We start from the raw sequence: 24,438 nt of genomic DNA, 5'->3' as shown, positions 1-24,438 counted from the left end.
TGCCAGAAGAAATTCTTAGAAAAATTCTGTTGAATAAGTCAGTTTGCAGTGACAACCTTTCACATTTGGCAAATAAAGTAACTAACTGGAGCTTACCAAGACTGAGATATGATGCATTCCACATGGCATGAGAGACAGTTCAGTCAACAATGACTGTCCCATTCAAAGGGGTATATTACCCATAAATGAAGAATTACCAGGAAGACAAAAACTAAAATGTCACCTGAGTCACATGAGACAAGCAACTAAAAGGTCTGTCAGGAAGGGTAACTTTAACCTAGGGCCACTTGACAAAATTTGTTAAAATTATGATATTTATTGTCAGTGGGATGAAAAATACTAAAGCCTTTTCAATTTGCACTGGAGCCAGGCAGTGAGAATTATAATGGCGTCTGTCTTCAGATTTTTCCCTGAAGAACTGTGAACATTTGGATTTGCCCCATAAACATGGTTTGGCATTCAAAGACAGAGAGAAAAGAAGACACTGCAGAAACTACATTTTTAAGAAGTGGCTCTAAGACAGTAAAAAACACTTAGGCTTCCACAATGTTGCACTAAATGCATGCATTCAAGCATTTCTCAGGGCAGAGACTTGTAACTCAGGCCAATCTAAAGCAGTTTCATTATCGTGAAGTTTTTATCTAAGGTGGGTTACTAAAGTGTTGGAATTAATGGGAAATGAGCACTCTCATATAAGAATGTAACACTTTTCACAATCAGCAAACAATGATGAATTAAAAAGTAAGACAGAAAAATTATTTCTTCAGTGTTTCGTAAGAAACTGATGCTATCATCATCAAGGCTTAATAATAGCATGGGATCAAAAATTGAGGAAAAGTAATACAGAGAAGCCATACTATGAAAAGCCCCTGTATACGAATGTATACCTCAGAAGGAATGGCAAATACTAAATGGCTTGCAAAGATGCAGACATCTGCTTCTTTATAATTGTTGAGACAGCCATCATTGCAGAATGTTCCATTACCTTCCCTGGCTATCCTGGCTATCAGCTGCAAGGTGCTCTCACTCAAATGCTCAGTTAAGTCCTATAAATGCCTCTAAATCAGTTTTGATTGGAAACCTAATAGGAAGAACTGATCCTAGCTCACAGGGAGGTTTCACTTCTGAAGAATGATTTTTTTTGACTGGTGTAATGCATGATCATGACCCTTTTCAAACCTTGATGAGTAGATGGGGAACTACAAATTTGTCCCAGTGGTTCCACCTGTGTCCCTTATTGACAGGGGCAACAGCTGCTGACTGAGGTTTCTTTTGGGGGATAAACTCTTGCCTAAGCTTGTAAGGGCCCCAGGGCCATTAGTCTAGTAACCTCCTATGATTTGAGGACAGCAAACTAAGAACAAAATTCTTTAGGGCCACAATAAACCCCAACCTATGTTATGGTCCCAAATCTTCAAGCAATATTAGCTACTACTTCTATGACAAAGCAAAGCTGGTGACATTCACTGCAAATTCAAGGAATGTTCTATGCACTGGAGGACAATGTTGTGAGGAAGGATTAGGACTGAAGCATCATGAGGCCATTTCTCTCTACCAAGTGGTACAAACAGACCACAGCCCCGCCTGGAAATACTTTAGCACAGACTGGAAAGATGGGGAGGACACCACACCATCCCCAATAGAGGACACACATACTTCTTGCATTGAAACACAGTTAGCTTAGGACATGGAAAAAAAGTGCTAGCCTTGCAACTGGATGTGAGTGGCTTCCCACCACAAAAACTTATCCATGTAATTATGATTTATTGGGAATTCTGGAAGTCAAAATAATATGATGAGGAAAAAAAAATATTCAAGTTGGACTTCACCCCAAGAAAGTGGATCACAGAAGGTCATCCCTTTTACATTACTCATGTTGATTCAGTACTTTCAGTGAAACTTTTTTCAGAGTTTTTACTTTCAGGGAAAATCGGTGTCAATCTATCAACAGGATTCCATTTAAAAGCAGAGGAAACAACTATCATTAAATTTAACAGCAATTAGAGAATGGGCAAGCTGTACCTCAGCACTCTCACTGGAGAACGAATGTTCTCCAGCAGGGTATTTATGTACAAGTGATGCCCACTGAAAAACTAGTCCACCACTTCATGGCAGCATATCAAGTTGTCGTGGAACTTGGACAGAAAAAAATGATGGCCGCCATTATTTTACACGTTAAGCAACACTTTAGCTCTTTTGCGAGTGTAAAATAAAAAAAGAAAAAAATTAAAATAAAAAAGTGTGTATGTGTGTTTATGTCTATGTGTGAGAATGCATGCCTGTACGAGAGTAAGAGAGAGAGAGATTGATTGAGCTTTTCCTGTTTAGCGAGTGTAAAAGAATAAATGAAACAGGAAAAAAGTTTGTGTGTGTGCGTGTGTGCTTATGCTTCTGTCTGCGTGTGTGAGTGAATATGTCCATGAAAGTTGTAGAGACTTCTTGTGTTTGTGTATATGAATGTGACAGAGAGAGTGAGAGCGAGTAAGCTTTCCTCTGGCAGCAGCAGCATCAGTTAAGAGATTTCCATACCTCTCAACCATACTCTCAATCCGTTTAGCACAAGAAATCTGGACAGAGAGACAAATAACGATGGAAGAAAGGACTGAAAATAGGGACAGATTTTAAATATTGCTCTTTTAAACTTAGAAAATTGCTATAATAACAAGGTTTCCATTAGGATGAATTCTCTGTAGCAGTGTGTGTGTGTGTGTGTGTGTGTGACAGCGAGAGTGAGATGACTACTGGTAGCAGCAGTAAAGAGGTTAGCATACCTCTGTACCTTTCAGCTGAAGAAATCTGGATAAAGCCTAAAATGAAGGGGGAACAAAGGCTCTAAAATAAAAACAGATTTTAATTATTGATATTATAAAATCGCAAAGTTGCTTTAGTAAAGGATTTGTATTAGCATGAATTTTCTGAAAGAAATAAAAGTCTGAAACTCAAATGTATGTCATTATTTACTAACTTCAGTCTCCAATGACCGCCAACGAACCAAACGATTTAGGAGTAACAGATCAAAAAATACAGTAAATACCTGGTTATTTAAAGTGCTATATTTTGGATGCAAAATGCTTCCTCCAACACCATTAACATATGCTATAGCAAGTTTGAAACACTAGGTGGAGAAACCACCACCTGCAGTGTCAGGCATCAAAACACCCCTGGGCAGGCGTTAATTACACATTAACACACACCCTGTCGGGCATTATTGCTTGCTTACTGTACTCGTTCTTTTTGAGCATAGTTAAGGGTTTAGTGACACCAAGTGGACATTCATGTATTTGCATGAGTACATACTGATCCAAAATTCCAATCACTGACTCAATAATCATTGTTAAAATTAACAAAACTACCTAAACTTAACCTCTTTAATAACTTAGTTTATCCAGGTAGCCAATTATTATTAATACTGGAGCACATTTTAGACGGCGGCTACAATACTGAACAATCCTTTCACACTACAAAAGGATGGGCAAGGTTTGGAAAACAAGCTTCAGGTTAATTATAAATAGGCTGTTAGTCATATGGAAAATGTATGACTTGCAACATTGTTTGCAAAATCTTGGGTGTAATTCAGAGAGGTTAATATGTGTGGTATTCTTGTTTTACCTCTCACACCAAGCATTTCTGATTTACAGACAGCTCAACCAAAGTGCTATACCACAAACAGTTTGAAGTACTGCCTTGGGTCATCTATGTGGCCTGCTGCAAATGCTAAAGAGGCATTCTGGGAGACAGGCCTATGCTAATAATTAGCCATATGTTCTCTCCTATAAATGCCTGCAGCAGTACATTTATGCAGCCAAGTGATTCAGAGAATCACTTTGCTGCGTAAGTTACATCAGCAAGCTGTGTTAATGAACATGGCCAAAAGTTTGCATTCACCCATTAATTCCCATGGGTGAGAACAAAAGAAGCAATTGCTGGCGTGTTTAGCAGCAAGGTAGTGTTGGGGGGTATGTGCGTGTGTGTATGTTTGTGGGGCTGGCGGGCTGCATGTGTGCATCTATGTAGTGGGATGATTGGTCTCAAGTGTGTGTGTGTGTGTGTGTGTGTGTGTGTGTGTGTGTGTGCGTGCGTGCGTGCGTGTGTTGTCAGATAAATTCTGAAAAAATGTTCAATGCTATAGAGATCAAGCTCAGTGCCTAAAAAAGTCCAAAGGGCTTGCCACCATAACAATCCAGATTAAATGCCCTTGTACATAGCCATACTTTTTTAAATTAATTAACATGTTCTGATTTCCAAACTGATAAAAGAATATTATTCTATCACAAACAAGCTCTCCAATGGAAAATATTATTCCACACAGGAGACCCAGTAAAAAGTCCATCAGCAAAATAATTTCTAGTATTCAGTGAATGAGATCTGCTTTTAATGCATACAATATTTCCAGAACCACAATTCTTAATGAATTTATAGGTTATGATTAAAACGTCCCTAACTAACCTATACATAATTCTAAATAATGACAATTTAAATCTTTCATGCTAATTCTTTCCCATTGTACCAGGTATCTTTCTTATACAGTGCCTTTGTATTCTTTCTAATCTATCTAACTGTAAACTGTCATACAAACAAATGATCCCCTATACTCAATAATGGGTCTAGTTATGGATCTCTACTAATCATACTTCTGAAGATATAACTAATTTATAACATCTTTTGACAATATCAAGCACATGCATGCCAAAACAAATCTATTATCGATTTTAACACCCAAATCCTTTCAACATTAACCCCCTGAATGCTAATGTTACCCAATGATGTGGGTATTTAGGGTTCACTTCTTTTTGGCATTAAATTTTATACCCATTTTCTGAAACCCCAAACAATTAAATTATCCAAGTATGTCTGAAGAACAAACTGATCATTTCCTCCTGAAATTACAGATCCAACTTTTACACCATCTGCGTATTTACACATCCAACCATTAGTATTTTCAGGAAACCTAGCCATGAAAATTTCAAGTAACACTGGACCTAAAAGCAGGCCCCTGAGGTACACTTGAAGCTATATCCCTCCCTTCCAAAAATTGATCAGCCTTTATGCTACATCTCCTTCCTATTAACAAATTACTATTCCAACTCACTACATACACGCTAGTATTACAATCTTTTCGTACTGAAATAATCTTAAAATGAGGTATAGTATCAAAAGCCTTCGACATATCCAAATATAATATAACAACAACTACCCTTTCACTCAAGTTTCCATAGATGCCCATAAAACAGAACAAATTAGTACAAGACTTTCCAGCAACAAAACCATGCTGGGTAATTATGAGTTAAGTACTTACCAAAACTTGGCATCTGTGTTGTCCATTTACATTCTTCCTCACTGATGGGTTATAGATCTGATCCTCATATTCAACTCGGCCGCGTTTTGCAGACTTTAAATCCTAATCCTGAGCTCCTCCCTATTCCCATAATGCACTACACTGCCTCTAACTCCTCAGATCCTCAGAGTTTGCTGCCTATGCCTATTGATTTATAGAGACAGGACAGATAAAGTAAAAAGTACAACTCAAACATGAAACTAAAAAAGTTCCTGTAACATTCAATATCCTTTTAGGAAGGATAAGGCCGGGGGATGGTCGGCAGGGAAGGTGAAGAAGAATAAAAATGGACAACACAGATGCCAAGTTATTTAAAAAAAAAAAAGTTATGGTAAGTACATAACTCATAAATCTGATGTTGTCCCTTTCATTCTTCCTCACTGATGGGTAGAGACTCCAGCTACGTAACTCTTGGGAAGTTCTCAAAGGAGGATATGTCAGATCACTGTTTAACCAAAGGAAAGTCTGTTCCCCGGGATTCAATAATGCCTACACTAAGTATACACCATTCTGAATGAACAGACAAAACAGATACAACTCGCATCTTCTTCCTCCTAATTTTAGTTTTTCTACTGATTTTCTTACAGCTTTAAATACTGGCAGGTATTCATAAAGGTTAACACAAAGTGTAATGTACACTTAGTGCAATCTTTCTGAGTGAGTAGATAGCACAAAAAATATAAGAATGTTCTTAAATATATATATATATATATATATATATATATATATATATATATATACATACATATATATGTATACACACACACATATATAGTCTACGCTTAGTGTAGGCTTTATTGAATCTAGCCCTGTTTTTTTTTTTTTTTTGTAGACAATGTCCAATATACAAAGTTTAACAATGGTATTAGTCTTTGACCAAATGGCTGCATCACTGCTATCATCAAATGAAGCTCTGGAAGAAAGGCAGATGAGGAGCCATAGATCTGGTAGAGCAGACTCTAGTACTAAGACAAGTTAAATCCAAATATTTCTGAGCATAAATCAGTGAAATACAGTCAGTAATCCATTTGGACCAGTAAGCTTGTAAACTGCTTGATCCAGCCAAATAGGTGAGAAAGATACAAACAGTTGATCAGACTTCCTGTACTTTTTTGCTCTGTAAAGATAAAAATGCACTTGTCTAAGAAATGTTAAGAAGATGCAGACTACATTAGCCCTTACTAGTAAAGTAGGGAAGATGGCTGGCAAGTGAAATGGTTGGTTTATGTTAGCTTCTGTGGCCAATATAGGCACAAAAGAAAAGGTTCAGCCATAGCGATACCATATCTTTACGGAATCGATATAAGGAGGCCTAGCAGATAAGGCCTGGAGTTGAGAATCTCTGTTCATTAAAGTAAAAACTACTGAAAACATTGCTTTCCAAGAAGAAACTTCATAAACAGATCTTGCTGAATGAGCTCTAACTTTTGTTGATAGTTTGAGTTTATTCTGATTGTATATAAAGGTAATGCAGTCTCTTAACCATTTCAATAAGGTGGCCTTTGAAACAGGTTTTCCAAATTTGGTACCTGAAAAGGATATAAATAGTTGGCCTGATTTTAGCCTTCATTCTAAGTAGAAACATAACTGCCTATGGACATCTAACATGTGCAAGCAGTACTCTCCCTTGTTTGAAAAATTTGGAAAGAAAACCGGCAAGTCTATGATCTGGTTGATATTGGACTCTGACACTACTTTAGGAAGGAAAGAGGGATTAGTGAGTGATACTCTTTCTTTGTGGAAGATGATATAGGGACACTTCACACAAGGCCTGTAATTCTGAAATTCTCCTAGCAGACGTGATGGCTACTAGAAACAGGATCTTCAAACATAAAAACTTGAAGTCACATGTGGCTGCTGGCTCAAAAGGCTGACAAACTAAGCATTGCAAGTCTAAGGTCCAATCTTCAGGGCTATTAGATCTTTGAAAGGTGGCTTTAAATGTTGAGTACCCTTAAGAAAAATTTTGCAAAGGCAGTGACACATCAATGAATGATCATCAGAACTGTTATGGAAATTCGAAATGGCAGTTAAATGAACTCTAATGGTAGAAGTTGAGGCTACAAATTGAAATACGGTGGCTAAGTATTCCAGGACCTTATCCACTGGAGCCAAGAAGGGATCAAAGCTGTTTGTATCCGACCAAATAGAGAATCTGTTCCATTTGTTAAGGTAATGTTTTTTGGTGGACGGTTTATGAGAAGCCAGAAGCATCTTTTGCACTGGGGAGGACAAATTGTTTCACCAAGCTGTCAGCTTGAAATATTGAAGGTTGGGATGCACCATGCCCTGAAGGTGAGATAACAGGTCCAGAGTTGGATCAAGAGAACACAAGCGGTGCACCAGGTGAGGCCAGAGGAAGGGAAAACAGACTTGATGGGGCCAGTAAGGTGCAATGAGAATCACTTTGCTTCTCAACCGTTGGGCTTTCCTCAGAAATTGAGGAATTAAAGGAAAGGCATAAGAAGTTTCTGGGCTAATCGTGAACAAGTGCATCTTTCAGGAACTCCCCGTGAGGGGGAACAAAGGCAAAGTAGCTGCTGCATTTGTGGTTTACAGGAGAGGTGAACAGGTCGCTGCAAGGCCGACCTCAATGATGAAAAATTTTTGTCGCTATGTTGGGATTGAGAGCCCACTCGTGAGGTAGAAGGATACACCTGCATAGTTTGTCTGCAATCATGTTGGAATTCCCTGGAATATGCTCTGCTAATTAGAAAGTGGTTGGATGCGATTGCCCATTGCCAAATTCTTAGGGCTTCTCGACATAGTGGATAATATCTGCTTCTCCCCTGTTTGTTGATGTACCAGACTACTGACATGTTGTCTGACTGGACAGCAATCGCCCCACATGGAAGGGCAGACTGGATTGCTTGCAACGCTAAAAGCACTCCCCTCAGTTATAGGACACTGATGCACAGATTGGACTCCTGTGGGGACCAAGTGCCTTGGACCATCTTTTCCTGAAAATTCCTGCCCACCCTATCAGGGAAACGTCCATGATCACTACAGGCTTGGGTTGAGAGGGAAAGAAAGGACGACTCCATAAAACCTCTTCTACCTTCATCTACCAAGCTAAATCTTTCTTGCAGCAGTTCTTTATTAGGATTAGATGAGACATGGGATGAGTTAGAAGTGGCCATTGTGATGATAGAAGCCACTGAAGTAGCCTTATGTGGTATCTCGCCAGGGGGACTAATGTAATTTTTGCTGCCTTGCAGCCGAGAAGTTGTAGTACTAGATGGGCAGGAACTTTGTTTTGGGAGAGAATCACTTGAAATTGGGACCTCAACTTTAACAACCTGTGATGAGGAAGGGAGGTCATGCAGGATTTCATATTTAGTTTTGCTCCTATGAATTCCAGGTCTAGTATGGGAGATATCTGTGATTTTTCTTTGTTGAATGAAATGCCTAAGAACTCGGCAAGGTGTACAATAGAGTCTGTGACACATAGTAGCAGATGCCTGGTGGGGGAGGGTGAGGAGCCGGTCATCTAGATATATAAACACATGGAATCTCTGTAGCCTTAAATGAGTTGCTACAACTGCCATGCATTTGGTGAACACCCTGGGGGCTGTGGTGAGACCAAATGGCAGTGCTCGAAATTGGTAATGACTGGCCCCTAGTTGGAAGCAGAGATGTCTTCTGGAGCTCTTGTCCATCTTTACGTGGTAATATGCATCCTGAAGATCTACAGAGCACATCCAATCATCCTTCTCTAGAAATGGAAGGCTAGACTGAACCATAATCATCTGGAATTATGTCTGTTGTACAAACTTGCTCAATATGATGAGATCCAAGATTGGTCTCCCGTTCCCTGTCTTTTTTGGCACTAAAAAGAACCTTGAGTAAAATCCTGATCCTATCTGGTCTGGTGGGCCTGTTTGGATCACTCTTTTTTGAAGCAGCTCTTGAATTTCTCATGCATCTATATCCCTCTGACTGGGTAGAACATCACAGATTTGGCTTTGTGGTTTGGGAAAAAAGACTGAAGGGAATGCAATAACCTCTGGTGATTATTATCAGACCCAGGAATCCAATGTTATTGTGAGACAGGCTGAGTGGTGCAGAGAAAATCTTCCCTCGCCTGCTTCCAGAGGTAAGCAATTGGACTGCAGCTTAGAAGCACTGGTAGGGTTGTTCAGAAAAGGAATCTTGGGAACCCTGGTTGCATGGACCTCCTCTGCCATGGGAGGGGCATCTACCAGAAGAGTTGCCCCCTCTGCTCAGGGAGGAATACTCACCACGTGTCCCAAAAAGGCCCTTGGATCTTCTTGAACCACATCTTTTCATTCCTCGGATTCCTACAGTAAAGTCGTTGAGGAGTGGAAAAACACATGCCCACAGCAGAAAGGGTCTTCCCTGTCCTTTTCACACCTGGCTAACATATCTTTAACTTTGGTGCCAAACAATTAAGTAATATTAACCACAGCGTAGACAAAGGAAGAATTAAATGGGTCCGCAAAATCACACAAGCGCATCCAGGCATGACGCCTGATGGCCATGCCTGTACCCACTGCTCTGGACGTCCCTTTGGTTTTATGCAAAATGATCCACATGAATGAATTAGAGATAGACTCCAGGGTGGCAAGCTGGGAGGCAATCTTATCTCAGACCTCCTCAGACACTGCTCCTGCCAGGGTGTCCAAAAGCTCAGTTATCAGATCCCTTTGGAGTCTAGTGAAGTGTGCCAAAAAATTAAAGACCAAACAGCGAAGGTTATTGAAGCAAAGACCCGCTTCACAAATCTGTCCATCATCCGGGACTCTCAGTTAGGAGGATGGACAGTTGAACTCTCCTCAGCGAGTTCTCGTTTTTGTGGCTGCCGCTGCTAGACCCCTACACCAATGGCGCTGATCTTCAGGGGCTGAAAGAATTTTGTCCGGTCTCTGAGGAATAGATTTCTATGGTGTCAGGAGCCTTTCATGCATGCTGCATGATAAGTTTGATTAGTTCATCAGCAGGCGGGGTCACTGAAAAAGTAGATGGCTGGGTACGAAAAGTTTGCAAGAAAAAAAGATTCCTCAGAGGATGGGTTTAAGGGCTTCCAATCACCTCTCCATTTTAAAATGTCCAGGATGTCTCCAGAGAAGACATCTTCAGGGGGTGACCGTGGGGACCCTTCCCCTTCATCATAATCTGTATCCCCAGTGACTGATTCTTCTGGAGAATCCAAGTGCTTCGTCTTGCACAATCTCTTACGGGGTGGCTCCTCAGGGGAAGATCTGAGAAGGACTCTAAAGAGAGGTGACCCTGCACTAGGGTATCTTGCTGCTCTTGTGTCCGCTGTCCCAGAGTAGCAGACTGTGGCAGCTACAAACCAGAGGGAACAAAAATATGGCACTCTGATGGGGATGGTACCAGCTGGGAACCTGCTGAGGCTAGAGCTCTCCCCATAATCTGGAAGGCTGGCACGCCTTAAGAGGGATGGCAGCCCGGAACCAAGAAAGACAACTTTGGAATCGGGGTCACATCCCACTCTGACAAGCTGCCCCCCCCCCAGAGTAGGAGCCGAGAGAGGACTTGAAACTACCAAGGTACAGAGAGCCATAGAAAGTACCATAGATAAAATCAGAGCTGATCAGGCATCCTGGAACCAGCAGCCAAACCTCGGTCTCGTGGGTGCAATGGTTTGGATAGACCGAAGACCACAGTGTAGGTTCTGGTACTGAGGAGAGATCCACCGTTGGTACCGAGGTAGCTGGCACCAGGAGGGTCGAAGCAATGGGCTCCAAGACCTGAGGAGCGGTTGAGGAGGAATATAGATAGGAGTCCTGGGAGAGTAAGCCTCAGCTCTGTGAGGAAGGTCTGTGTGGGAGCAGGAAGGCCTCTGGCTGCCAAGAGCCACTAATCTGACTACATCCATTTATGATAGGCTCCTGGAGGAATGGACTGACATTCCCAAAGAAGATTCAGTTCTTTCCACGAATGGACTCAGCTGCTGACCGAATAAGGGGTCTATTGAAGGAGAATATTTAGTCCTGGGGGTAGTTATAATCTCGACCTTCAGCACCATAGACTGTTGCATAGAAAGTGAAGATGGGATCGAAATAGTGGGAGTGGCAACTATGGGTGACGAACATGTTGTCTGCACCGAAGTCATGGTCGGTGCACAAGATGTCTGGATACTTTCAATGGTGGACGGCACCATAGCAGATTTTGTTTGTTTCCATGCCAGAGGAGAAGGCAATGATATCTTTGGAACTTTTGCTTTCGGTTCCAAAGAAGGTGTCAGAACTGGAGATTTTTTTGTGTCTTACAATCATGTACCTTGGAGGAAGAATGTACTGAATGGCTCTTTTTTTTTACAGTCAGTTTTTGGAGATTTTTAAGTCTCTGCCTCAGAAAGAGCTTCACCCAAAGGACATTTCAACAGGCCCTTAAGAATCAATTTATTATGTGTCTCTGCAAGAGTTCGAGTACTAAGCCCTTACAGAGTTCACATGGAGGTTGAACTTCCAGATGAGGGACACCCAAACAATAAACACAAGAAAGATGCCCATCCGAACTGGGCATCTTTCTGCCACAGTCTTTACATCACTTGAACCGAGAGGTTCCTTTCTGCTTTTCTTGCCATATTACCTAGTCAAGTATAAAGGCACACCCACACATGCACACAGTCATTCGTAAAGAAAAAGGGAAAAGACAAGAGAAAAAAAAAAGACTTTTTTAAATATACCAACTAGGGTATATAAAGACTATCCTAAGACAGGGAAAGGATGCCAATGATGGTATCAAAGAATTACCTACAGTAAGCAGAAAAGAGAGGCCTAATACCAACGATGGTAAAAGAGACATATACTTTGAGGTAAATACTGGGGGGGGGGGGGATTTTAAATAAGTCACTCGCACAAACACACGGAAACTACAAAATAGTAAATATCACAGAAAAGGGTAGAATAATAAATCAATAGCATAAAAACTGAGCACATAGCTAAGAGCAATGGCTGATGCATCCAAATTTGTACATGGAATACAAGATCTGAGGTAATGGGAAGAGAGGCAGTGTGGGTAGAGCCTTAGCTAGAGATTTTTGACTGGCATGAGCTTTGTATAATGGCAGAGTCTGTTCTGGGGGTTTGGAACTGAACCCATCATTCGAGAATGAAAAAGACTATTAACATCAGATCTAATTCCTTCCTTAAGAAGAGTACTGAGAAAAGGAAGGGTAGTTTAGACATCCATATTGAAAAAACTTTCCTCTTGGGTTTTGTAGACTTTCCTTCTGGGAAGCCAAAATAATGTAACGGACTGGGGAAGTGGGTCTGGACCTTCTTAGTATCAGTGGAAGTGAAGAAATCATGCGGTCAGTTAAACGGAGTGGAGATTGGGATGCTGATGGATGATTCTGAGTGAGTGCCAATATCCATGGGGGATATCTGACGTGAGACCAGAAAAAGGAGAACCATACTTATCAAGGCTAGAAGGGGTAAAGAGTATGACTGAGCCCTTTAGCCTGCTTGTTTTCTACAGAAACTTCGCGATCATTTCTGGAGGGGGAGTAAGCATAAAGTAAACCCAATATCCAATCATGAATCTGAGCATCCCTTGAAGAATCGCCCCAGAATGGGGGTCATAGCAAATTAGTTGCTGCACTTGTTGAAGGGAGAGGCTAATAGGTCCCAGGAATGCTGGCCTAATGGCTGAAAAAACACATGTGCTACTGACTGATTGAAGGGCCACTCATGTGGAATTACAATGGATCTGTTGAATCTACCTGCCAGCACGATGAATTTTCCTAACATATAAACATTGTATTTAGAATGTGGTCTGAAGGTATTGCCCATTCCCAGACCTTCATGACCTTTCTACACCACGGGCAGAAATGGGTTCTTCCTTATTATGAAAGTACCAGACTACTGGCATGTTGTCCATATGGAATGTAATAATCTCCAGAGGGAAAATGTCCTGAAAGGCTTGCAACATGAGAAGGGCTGCTCTCATCTCGAGGACACTGATAAGCAACTTAGTCTCCGAGGTGGGCCATGTGCCTTGGACCATCTTTCCATTAAAGTGACCCCCACCACATTTGGGAAGCGTCTGTGGTCACTGTGGGTATTGGGGGGGATAGAGAACAGCCTGCCCAAATCAGACTGCCTGACTGTATTCACACCATATATGATGTCTGCAAATTGGAGTGAATTTGATGGGAACAAATAGTGGTTGGTAAAGAATAGACCACTGAACTGTCAAGATCCATTCCACATGAAGAATCTCACTACAGAGACGAGGATAATGGCAGCTGACACTGATCCATTAGTTTGTATTAGACTGGAGGATGTACGAAGTAAAAAAAAAACGATTGTAGAAACTATTTGGTTGGAGGAGGTAGAGACCAGCTATTGGTAAAAGAATATATGGGTTTCGATATAGGCAAAGGGTCACTATGGTCACACCTTACAGATGTATCAATAGGAGACATTTTTCACATCAAGTAGAGAGTTGGTTGAATGTTCAGCAACTCATTGTCTGAGGGATCTGTATTCCTGGGAGCTTTGGTACTAGACCATCTACTTCCTGGGTAATTCATAGTTTCATAGTTTAGTACTAGGCTATCTGCCCTGGGGCATTTGTAAGCCTAGCCATAGTGATGTGGCTTTCGCCACCCCATAAAATAGTACAAAATGCACAGAATAGATTTAGAATACTGTGCCTCTGTCTAGTAGTGACACAGTGAAGGTCCCCTTATATAACAGAATTAATTTACTGTGCCCCTGTCTAGTAGTGATACAGATGTGACCCCTGGGGTAAACTTACGATCTCCCATCCACTCATCAAGATTTCTCTTGAAGAGAGTCAGTGAGGGGCTCTGCCTAACATGAACTGGGATCTTGTTCCAGAGCATGGGAAGCCTCTGGGTTATGAATCTATCCCTCCAGCATGTCCTATTCATACTTGTGCCGAGGTTTAAGTCTTTAGCTCTCGTGGTTCTGATGGATTTGGATTTTTTGAGGTGGAGCATGTCCATCAGTTCCTGATTGGACATGGCCTTGTACGTCAGGCAGAGATCACCTCTGAGCAGGCGGTATGCTACTGAATAGAGCTGGAGTTTCTTTAGTCTGGCAGAATAAGACATATGTTGGAGACCCTTGATCCTCTTGGTGAGGTACTTTTGTGGTCTCTCCAGCTGTTGCAAATGCCGGGTGAGGTACATACCAAATGGGGCATTGTACTCAATCATGGGTCTGATGAGGGAGGAGTATAGGGGTACAACGACATCCTTGGATCTGGATGTGAATCCCTTCATGATAAGGTGTGCAAGGTAGAATGTTTTTCTAACCACTTTGGCAATGTGGGTATCAAATGAGAGGTCGCTGTCGACTTGGGTCCCTAGGTCTCTGATTACTTTTTCCATACTCAGTGGGTTGCTGTCTATGTGATAATTTGTGGGTACTTTGTTTTTCCCAAAGGGGATGACTATACATTTTTTGGCATTTAGTTTAAGGCCATGACTCCGGCACCAGTTGTCCGTTTCTGTGAGGCCTTTTTGTAGGATGTGTGTCCGCTGGTGTATCGACTATGGCGCCTAGTTTGCAGTCATCTGCGAACTTTGTCAGACACAACCCTCCCATGTTTGCTTTAACATTTGAGAAATAAATGCCGAACAAGAGGGGTCCCAGGACAGATCCCTGTGGGACACCACTTGTGACTGGCTTTGAGTTTGACATTGCTCCAGTGATTTTAACTTTATGGGTTCTGTCCTTTATACAGTTTGCAACCCATCTAGTGACATAAGGGTTTACATTTAAGCTGTTGAGCTTATCTATGATGCCTGAGTGGGGTATTGTGTCGAAGGCCTTAGCCAAGTCCAGGTAGGCTGTATGGACTGCTTTGCCCTCATCAATGGCTCTAGTGACTGTTTCGAAAAAGTCAACCAGGTTCAAAAGGCAGGATCTGCCCTTTACAAAGCCGAACTGGGTGGGGTCAAGTGTCTGTAGGTCCCCAATGTCTCTGTTTATGAGTTCCATAATGATTCTTTCCATAGCTTTGTAGACCAGGCTGGTTAAGCTTATGGGGCGGTAGTTCCCAGGGTCTGTAGAGGTACCCCCTTTGTGGAGTGGGACCACTGTTGCTGTACGCCAGTGTTCAGGTACATATCCTGTAGTAAGGCTAAGGTTAAATAGCATTTTTATGTGTGGGTTTAGCTCCTCTTGGAGTTCACAAAGCACGCAACCCGGGATACCGTCAGGTCCCATTGATGCATTTTAGCTTTGCTGAGGGCGGCTCTCACCTGGACATCTGAGATGACAGGGAGATTACATTCAGCTGGGATAAGTATTTCTTCTTTTGGGGGTGAGGGAGGAGAGAAATTTGCACTGAACCTGTCAGCCAGAATGTTGGCAATATCTGTGGGTTCAGTGTATTTTTTGTTGTTGTGAACTAACTCTGAGCATATCTGAGGGTTTCCGCCCAGGTTTCTAACATAGCTGAAGAAGGCTTTGTGGTTATCTTTAGTGTCCTTAGCGATTTTTCTCTCAAAGTTGGCCTTGGATGTTTTTATGAGAGAACGTAGTTTTCTGCTAGTGTTGATCAGAGATGTCTTCCCTTTATGGGATTTTGCTCTGTTGTGCAGTAACTTCCTTCTTTTGTTATACAATTTGTTAATGGCTGAGGTCCACCAGACAGGACACTTGCCTTTGATGGAGAGGGACTTGGATTTATTTGGGATTGCATGATCCATGCATTCTTGGAGATGTCCATAGAAAGCATTTGTGAAGGATTCAGCATTGTGGGATGTGGTATCCACTGGCCCAGTGGGCTTAAAGCATACCATCTCAGTCTTAAGAAGAGTGAAGTCTGCTTTTGAGAAGTTTTTCACTGTGGTCTTTTGTGCTGGGGGTGGAGGTGGGATATGTATATCCAGGGTGATTAGTTTGTGGTCAGATCTCACTAGTGAGGGGTATACCTCCGGTGCGGAGCATTTTGTCCCCATGTTTGTGATGATCAGGTCTAGTATATTATCTCCTAGTGGGAGAGGTGACTAGTTGTTCCAGTGCATTTGAATTTATGAATTCCAGGAACCTTTGGGCTAGGGTGTTAGGGCTAGAATAATGTACCCAATCTATGTTAGGGTAGTTGAAGTCTCCCAGTATGATGGTATTTTGTGATACATTCATATCCTCCAATGTCTTCAGGAAGGCTGAGTGGGTTTCCAGAGACTGGGAGGGTGGTCTGTAACATGCTACCTGTTGTATAGCAGTTTTGCCTATGGTTAGTTGCACCTGTATGGTCTCCGATGCTTCATGTGTTGCTACTAACCTGGAGGTGTGGGTGCCCTTGATGAATATGGACACTCCCCCTCCCTTTGTGGTTCGGCCCGGGTTTTGGGGCCGAAAAGCATGATACGAGGTATAGCCTGGTAGCGCTGGGGTGCTCTCAGGAGCCTTGAACCAGGTTTCAGTTACTGCACAGACGTCGATGTTCTCCATACTGAGGAGTGCATCGAGTGCCTGCATCTTGAGATTTAGACTTCTGGCGTTGAGCAGCATTACCCTTAGTTTTTTTCCATTTTTGTTATCTATGGAGGTGGGTTTGTCTTTTGAGCCTTGCCTAAAAAAGGCACTATGGGGGTGGCAAGAGCCAATTCCACCCGCCAATTAGCTTATTGACTAGATCTCTTGACAGTCATTCACATTGAGCCTATACCTCGGAAGCCAGAAAAGAACTGTGGTCCCAGCTGTAGATAAGCAAATTTCAGGGAAAAAAAGTGGTGGTCATTATGCCATGGTCGTATCAGAGGCCAGAAAACAAGGAAACTTACTGAGGAGAGATCCAGTGTCCATCCCTCCCAACAGGAAGTCCCAAGAGAGATAGATTCATAAACTGTGTTATGCTGCAGTGATCTTTGCCTTAAGATCACTGAATTACTCAGCATATTTTACAAGACTTCTAAGGTATTTGATTAAAAAGCTGTCAAATAGTCTATGAGGATTCTTTTCTGAGGAATTTCAGTCACCTGTTGCATTCTCAGCTTGTTACTCTGCAATCCATTTCTAATTTAACCATGAGGCCATGAGGTTAGTCTCGTAATGCTGCTGAAGGACTCTCAAGTTAGTGAGTTCAGGCATTTCCATTATAAGGCATGACTGAATGTGCTTATGTGATATTGAGGAGTCTTTACAGTCCTCGTTCATCAACTCTCCATTTGACAGCATATGAAGGACACCCTTACCAGGGTGTGGACAGTATGGAGAGACCCTGAAAGATCCTCTTCAAGGAGTCAACAGCTGATTTCTAGAGAAGTGTGCTGGTAGTAGGTGACCTCAGTGTGAAAGTATTTAAGGTAATTCATGCTATACAAATTTGTCCAAGTAGCGAGCTTATGAAGGAAGGATGGATAGAGGACCTTGAATGTCAAAACCAACATAAGACATCTACTACTACCATAGCATGCAGGGAGCAGGAATGGAACTAGTGAAATGGACCAACAATGGCCATCTTGGTAGTGTAACTTTGATGACTGGTTATCCCAATTTTAGATCTGCAAGTGAAACAAGTAATTGAATAGAATGGGCCATCAAGTCAAAGCCTTCAAGAAAGGAGGACAGGATGAGTTTTGGAGTCCTAACTGTAGGGGGAAATCCTGTATCAAAAAACCATACTGGTTGAGCACCTCTGTAAGCCATGGCTGGGTGGAAATGACCAGACCTTTATGCCAGAAGAAAGATAACAACAAACAGCAAGGCCTTCAGATCAGAGAGAACCTTTAGGTCCAATAGAGCTGCATTGGCTGAAAAGCTCAGATGCGAAGGGGGATTCAAGAGACACCAAACACTTATATGCCACATCCTAAGCTTAGGAGGTTTTGTTAAAAAAGCTGTACTGGTTCAACAGCTTGGATCTGAGGGGGTTAGGGTCTGAGAAATGCCTGACACTTGACTTTGGATCCTAGGCTTTAGGATCTCAGGAAGAAAAAATTTGTTAAAGAGGTCGGATCCAAGGAAGGAGGTCAAGATCGGAAGGATTCTTGGTTAGAAATTGCACTGGTTATTGACATATTCTACACCCTGCTACTACAGACTCAACAAATAAGCACATCTGTATGTTTTCTAGGAGAAAAAATAAAGGCAACCAGTATTGGTGGAGTTGGATCCTAAAGGAGGCTTGGATCTGAAGAAATCTGCAACCACTCATTTGTTACGGTTCCTAAGTCATCAGATCGGAGAATATCCCAGTACTCTTGGGGTTGGGGCATTGTTTGTCATATGAGGTACCCGATGGACACCTCAAGTCTCAGGTAAAGATTTTGCTTTACATAGTTGGGATCTGAAAGGTTTGGCTCCAAGGGAACTCTGAGAATTTCATTCTTGACTTCAGTAATTCATCCTCATGCAAGTCAGATCAGAGATCCTTGGATCAGAGTTGTGAGCTAAATGAGTCAGTCTTGGTGTACAGATCCAGCTTTAGCCAGGTCAAATCTCAGTACTTTGGATACAATCACAACAGTAACTAGCTGAGGAACTGGACAAAACTGAGGAGGATCTGGAGAAGGTCCCAGGATCTTCGGATCTGAGGGCTACGATCTGAAGTTCTGCAAGGTGATTCTGGTTCGAAGGGGGTGTGAGCTCCTAAAGGAAATGTAGTAATATATTATTCCACAATGAAGCCATCTCCACTGTTCTTCTGCTTAATCCAAGCTATGAGGGCAAGCCAACCAACTCTGATACTTTAGAAAGTTGGCATGATAGCAGAAACCTGAGTCAGCATACATTTTCTGAAACAAATAAAGTCAAATGCTGAAAGCATGTATTATTTAGAACCCTCGTCAACCTCATCAAAGATTTAAAGGAAAAAAAAACAAGGAGGAATTTTTTTTTTAAGACAGGTCAAAAAAACACAGGATAAAAATCTGCACCCTCAATGAAAATCTGGAGGGTGGAGATGCATGCTATAGCCCCACAGCCTCAACTCATGGACACAAAGTCCAATGTGAAAGCCAGCAATATGAGAGAAAAAGCTAGGCACACTGTGAGGTAGACAGCAGAGATGCATGTCTCCAAGGGGAAAAAAGGAATGGCAGCACCAAGATCGGAAGGCTGTCTCAGAGACAACAGTGTACTTACATACTGCCAGGTAGAACAGGACAGAACTCCCTCAGCAAGACCACCAAGCCAACTGCCACACAGAGAACAAAGAGAAACAAGCAACAATCATAACTCTCAACCTCTTAGCACAAAAAACTCTGAACAAAGCCAACAAACTTCAAATGTCTCTCTTACAAACTTAGAAAGTCACTAGAATAAAGGATTCTGTGTCACCATGCACTATCTGAAGGACATGGAACATCACTTGGTGAATTCATTCCACACAGATTCATTACAGAAAACATAAAATGTCAACTTTTATGACAGAGACAAAAAGGGGGTGGGGGCTACAGACAAGAAACAACCTCCGAGTCAGAAGACTGCAAAGGAAGGCCGGAAAAGAAAAACACAAAGCACTTTGCTGACAAGAAAAATATATACATACATACATATATATATATATATATACATATATATATATATATATATATATATATATATATATATATATATATATATATATATATATATATCTATGGGTTTACAGTAAAAACATAGAATGAAGGTTCATGAACATGGGAAAGTCATTAGGCTGCCTCCCGTGTTGATGATATTCATTACTACAAGTGTTGAGTACAGCAAATGCCACTGTGCATTCACACATATGTAGTAGACAATTCGAGGAGAGATTGTGCTACAATGGGGATTGGGAAATTACCCCTTTCCCCACTATAGTGCGATCTCAGAGTTGGAATATATAATTTACAGGAGGCGTGGGGGGTTCAGGGGGGCTTATTCCCCTGCAAAAAGGTTATGTGTTGTGATTTGCAGTACTGAACTGCAAAAGGAATGTTAAAAGTGTGAATGCGATCTTTTCACTACATGCACTTCGACATTCTTAACTCATTAGTATGCAGGAAGTGAGGTTTCTAATTCGTGTAGTTGAACTTTTTTTGTTGTGTCATTCGAAAATTTGATAATAAATCTATACATATATATATATATACATACATATACATATATATATATATATATATATATATATATATATATATATATACACACAGCGAGCGCGCGCCGAGGCTACGAGGGAGGAAGAGAACAATGAAAACACAAGAAAGAATATAATCATAACAAAAAAATTATTGAATACATCAATGAATAATCACCTTACTGCTCAAGATTTAGGATTCTTTCGTCTTACCTTAAAGAAGGCAAACGAGATCTGAGGAGTTAGAGGTAGTGCAGTGCATTATGGGAAGAGGGAGGAGCTCGAGATTAGGATCTAAAGTCTGGAAAATGCAGCTGAGTTGGATCTGAGAATCGGATCCTTAACCCATTAGTGAGAAAGAACAAAAAGGACATCAGATCATCAAAATTCCCATCTAGGGTATTAATAACATATTTAGAAATTACCCATTCATAGCATTTACCCAAAATACTGATGAGGCTAATAGTTCTATAATTGTCACTCATATCATAGTCACTACCCTTAAGCACTGGTACTATATGTGCCATTTTCCTTATAACCAGCATATAACTTGTTTCAAGTAAAACTAGAAGAGAAAAATCAACAGGGGAAGATTTCCTTAGCTGAAAAAACATTCCATTTATACCATCAGGGCAAGCAGAAGAACTTTGTTTAATCCACTTCAACCAATCATATGAACTTAATAAAAAAAAAAAAAAAAAAAAAAGAGTGTTACAATCACAGGAGACTTCAACTGAAACATTACCCTTAACATTTTTACTATTAGGACATACAAAATGATTCAAAATACATTAGACAAATTACTATCAGTAACCAGCTGAGGACAAACAGTTATAGCAACACATGAATGATTCTTATAATCATTCAAATGTCTAAAAAAAGGCTTTTTGTTTAAAGTCACATTTCCAGCCAACCTAATTTCATAAATTTCCTGGTTAACCTTATTGTTCTACATAATTTATTCCTTACTGCCCTAAATTTATTCAAATTGATCCTCCCAGGACTTTCCTTAACTCTTTTACATAAATTATGAACTCTTCTATGTAATTTCTCCAGTCCAGCATACCACCACGGAGATTTATACCCCTATGATTTCACAGGGACAAACTGGACATGATTATCAATCAACTTATGCAAAAAATCACAAAACATCTCCCAAGATTCCTGAATATCAACCGTAGCAAATGCATCCCTCCAATTCCAAACTGATAATTCTTGCCTTTTCACAATCTGCTCTATAAAAAGCATACCTAACCCTCTGATCATTTACAGTTTTTAACTGGCCCAGAAAACCTTTATGTCCAGAAAACACTACAATAAATCAGAGTCAGTAAGTTGTTCATATACTACTACACAATTTTCTACTAACTCATGATTTATGACCTAGACAATATCCAAAATATTAACACCACTAGTTGAAAAAGATACAACCTGGGAATAACCCATGCTTATATATGACAACTCACTTAATAAACCTCTGAGCTCTGTCCAATTCAATTAACACCAGGAGCATTTAAGCCCCCAGCAATATCACAGCCCTCGTTAAAAAAGACTGCAAATAATTTGCAAAAGCCATTCAATTTACCAATACTTTGATGCAGAGGCCTATAAAATGTGCTATTTTACAAGCTTGCACCCTGCTACCCAGTTTAACTGAAATTACCCCAAAGTTACCATTCTTATTATATGAAGTAGGCACCAAACTTCTTTGAACATAAACAGAAACTCCTATACCTCTGTCTGTCTCCCTTATCCTGTGAAACGTTTTACATCCAGGTAGACTCAATGGCATTTTATATTCTGAGAACCAAGTGTCCATTACCATAACCACTTCATAACCATTACTCAACATACTAGCCTCTAAAGAAGAAAAGTTATTATTTAAACTTCAATCATGCTAGATTTACTAGCTGATAATGCCTTGGAAGAGCTGGAAATAAAAACTCTTCATTTTCAAAAGCTTATTTATCTATTACGAGCATAACTAAGATGCCCATTATGAAACCAAATAAGTTCTTACATGTGTATACATCTTCCTAAACATACACACATTCAATTCTATGCAAAAAGGCTCCTACGAATGTTTGTAAAACCTGTAGCCATCCTAATTTGAACAAAATTAAAACCCAAAGTTGGAATACCATCACATGAAACAAACTCAGACTTTTTTGCCACACTCAAGCTTATCATCTGTTCACTATACTCTGTGACAAGTTCCTAATTAGTTCTACCATCAACAACCCCTACTACAACTACTATATCATATTTTTTCCTAAAAGTAAACAGCCTCTTTAGAGCTACCAAAATATATACAACTTACTCTTGCCCAGGCATGAGACTGTTATGCAGTCTATTTTTTATGGTAACAGATTCTTAATCCTTCTTAGCATGGAATCCCCAATTATCACAACTTGCCTGTTAGTCTCAGAATAATTCATTTCCACTTCCTCATCAAATTCTCCTGATGATACCACATTAAGATCACCCATGGGTTTTCTCCTCTTTTTTTTTCTTTTTTTATAATCTTCCTCCACCATCATCCTGCTTTCCCTCACTAAGGTCATACTCCAGCCCCCATTTCTAACCTCTAGCTCCACACTTGATATTAGGTCAAGAGTTGCCCCTCAAAATATTCACCATTCTCTAAATCATAAATATCAGTAACAGGTGTAAAAACTGAATTCTGATAAATCTTTGATAACAGATTGAATGCCAAAATCTACCCTTTCATCAGGGGTAGCTGTAGCATAATTTATGGCCTTGCATAGCCATAGTGACACTATGTGCTAGTATATTACGGCACTAAAGTGAAATCAGAGGTGTTTTTGGCAAAGTAAAACATACCTTTCACGCCGCAGATTGATTAGCTCACTGTCCTTACTTCCCAGTTCCATTTGCAACTTCTCTAAGATTTGCTGGAGCTTTGTATGAGATGCTAACACATTCTCCAAAGTGGATGCCATTTTACCATTGTCCTGCTTTGACTCTGATAATTGTCGTTGAAGGTTTCCAATCTTTAAAGAAGAAAAATACATAAATTACAGGTCAATTTTTATATCAATTTCCATTCTTATTTCCTACTTGTTTATTCTAACTACACTAGCCCAAAAATGTTAAACTCAGTAACAGTATAGTTTTCTGCTCACTTAATAATGTGAAATTCATTATTTTATGATACAATCCAGATACCACTGCATCTTGTTAATTATTACTCTACGGTCAATGATCATGCAAGGCTAAGGCACTCTCCCCCCAGATTTAGCTGTTATTGGAGAATGGGGTTATATAAAATGTTGCATAAAAGTAAACATTTAACAAGATTACATGTAGTGGTCCACCAATCGCTCAAAGGACTGTTCTGTTATACACAAGAAAGTAGAAAATCTCCATCTTCCTATTTCCAGGTGAAGTAGCATAGCTAGGGTGGGGCAAAGGGGGCATCCGCCCAAACACAAGGTGTTTAGGGGCAAGACTGGGAGCTGCTGACTGACTGATAGTGGAGCAAGGGTATTCATTTCTGTACCGACATTTCTGAAAGCCGGTACACAAATGAATTTTGATACCGCTTTTGTGGTCAGGACTATAGTACTGAAGTGCTTCAGTGCTTCATATATGGTATAAGTTGTAGCAATCAGCTTGCTACAGCTTTAAAACCAAAATCAACTTGGAGTTGAGGGGATTGGAAACAGTACCTAGCTAGCTACTGAGTTTTAGGAGCATCAGCCAGATCAGTTGAAGGGTGCCAAATGTACTGGATATTAAATGAGCCAAATGTCCACTTGAATCAAGTAACAACTCCTCCTCCCTAATCTAAGATCAGAAATCCAGTACTGGAACTCAAAGAAATTAAAAAAGGTGAAAGACTCTGAAGGAAGAGGGGCAGGAATAAAAGAAAAAACATAAATAAAAGAGGGAAGGGGCAATATTTCTCATATATAAGCACCTCAGTTTGTTCTCAACAAATTACTGGATATAATGACATAACAGGTTCTTACCCCAGCATATTCACTACCTGTGGAATAAACAACTCTGCGTATTAGACATAGCAGTACCCTAGTTACATTCAAGATTAACCTAGACAACTGAATGGG

The 24,438-nt window shown here is 40.7% G+C and overlaps 1 protein-coding gene across 1 annotated transcript in view; it reads right to left on the bottom strand.

Annotated features, from left to right (window-relative positions):
• The window catches only part of CCDC150 (coiled-coil domain containing 150), a 2,807,665-nt gene that overhangs the window by 911,564 nt on the left and 1,871,663 nt on the right, over positions 1-24,438 (bottom strand). The window contains exon 18 of the mRNA XM_044070503.1: positions 23,192-23,361. Coding sequence (XP_043926438.1) covers positions 23,192-23,361 — 170 coding nt within the window. The remainder of the gene's footprint in view (positions 1-23,191; positions 23,362-24,438) is intronic.

The sequence above is a fragment of the Protopterus annectens genome, chromosome 4.part1, assembly GCF_019279795.1.
Source record: "Protopterus annectens isolate FY-2018-M chromosome 4.part1, PAN1.0, whole genome shotgun sequence".
NCBI lineage: Eukaryota > Metazoa > Chordata > Ceratodontiformes > Protopteridae > Protopterus > Protopterus annectens.
Note: the sequence above shows the minus strand (reverse complement) of the source record. Positions and strands in the feature narration are given on the sequence as shown.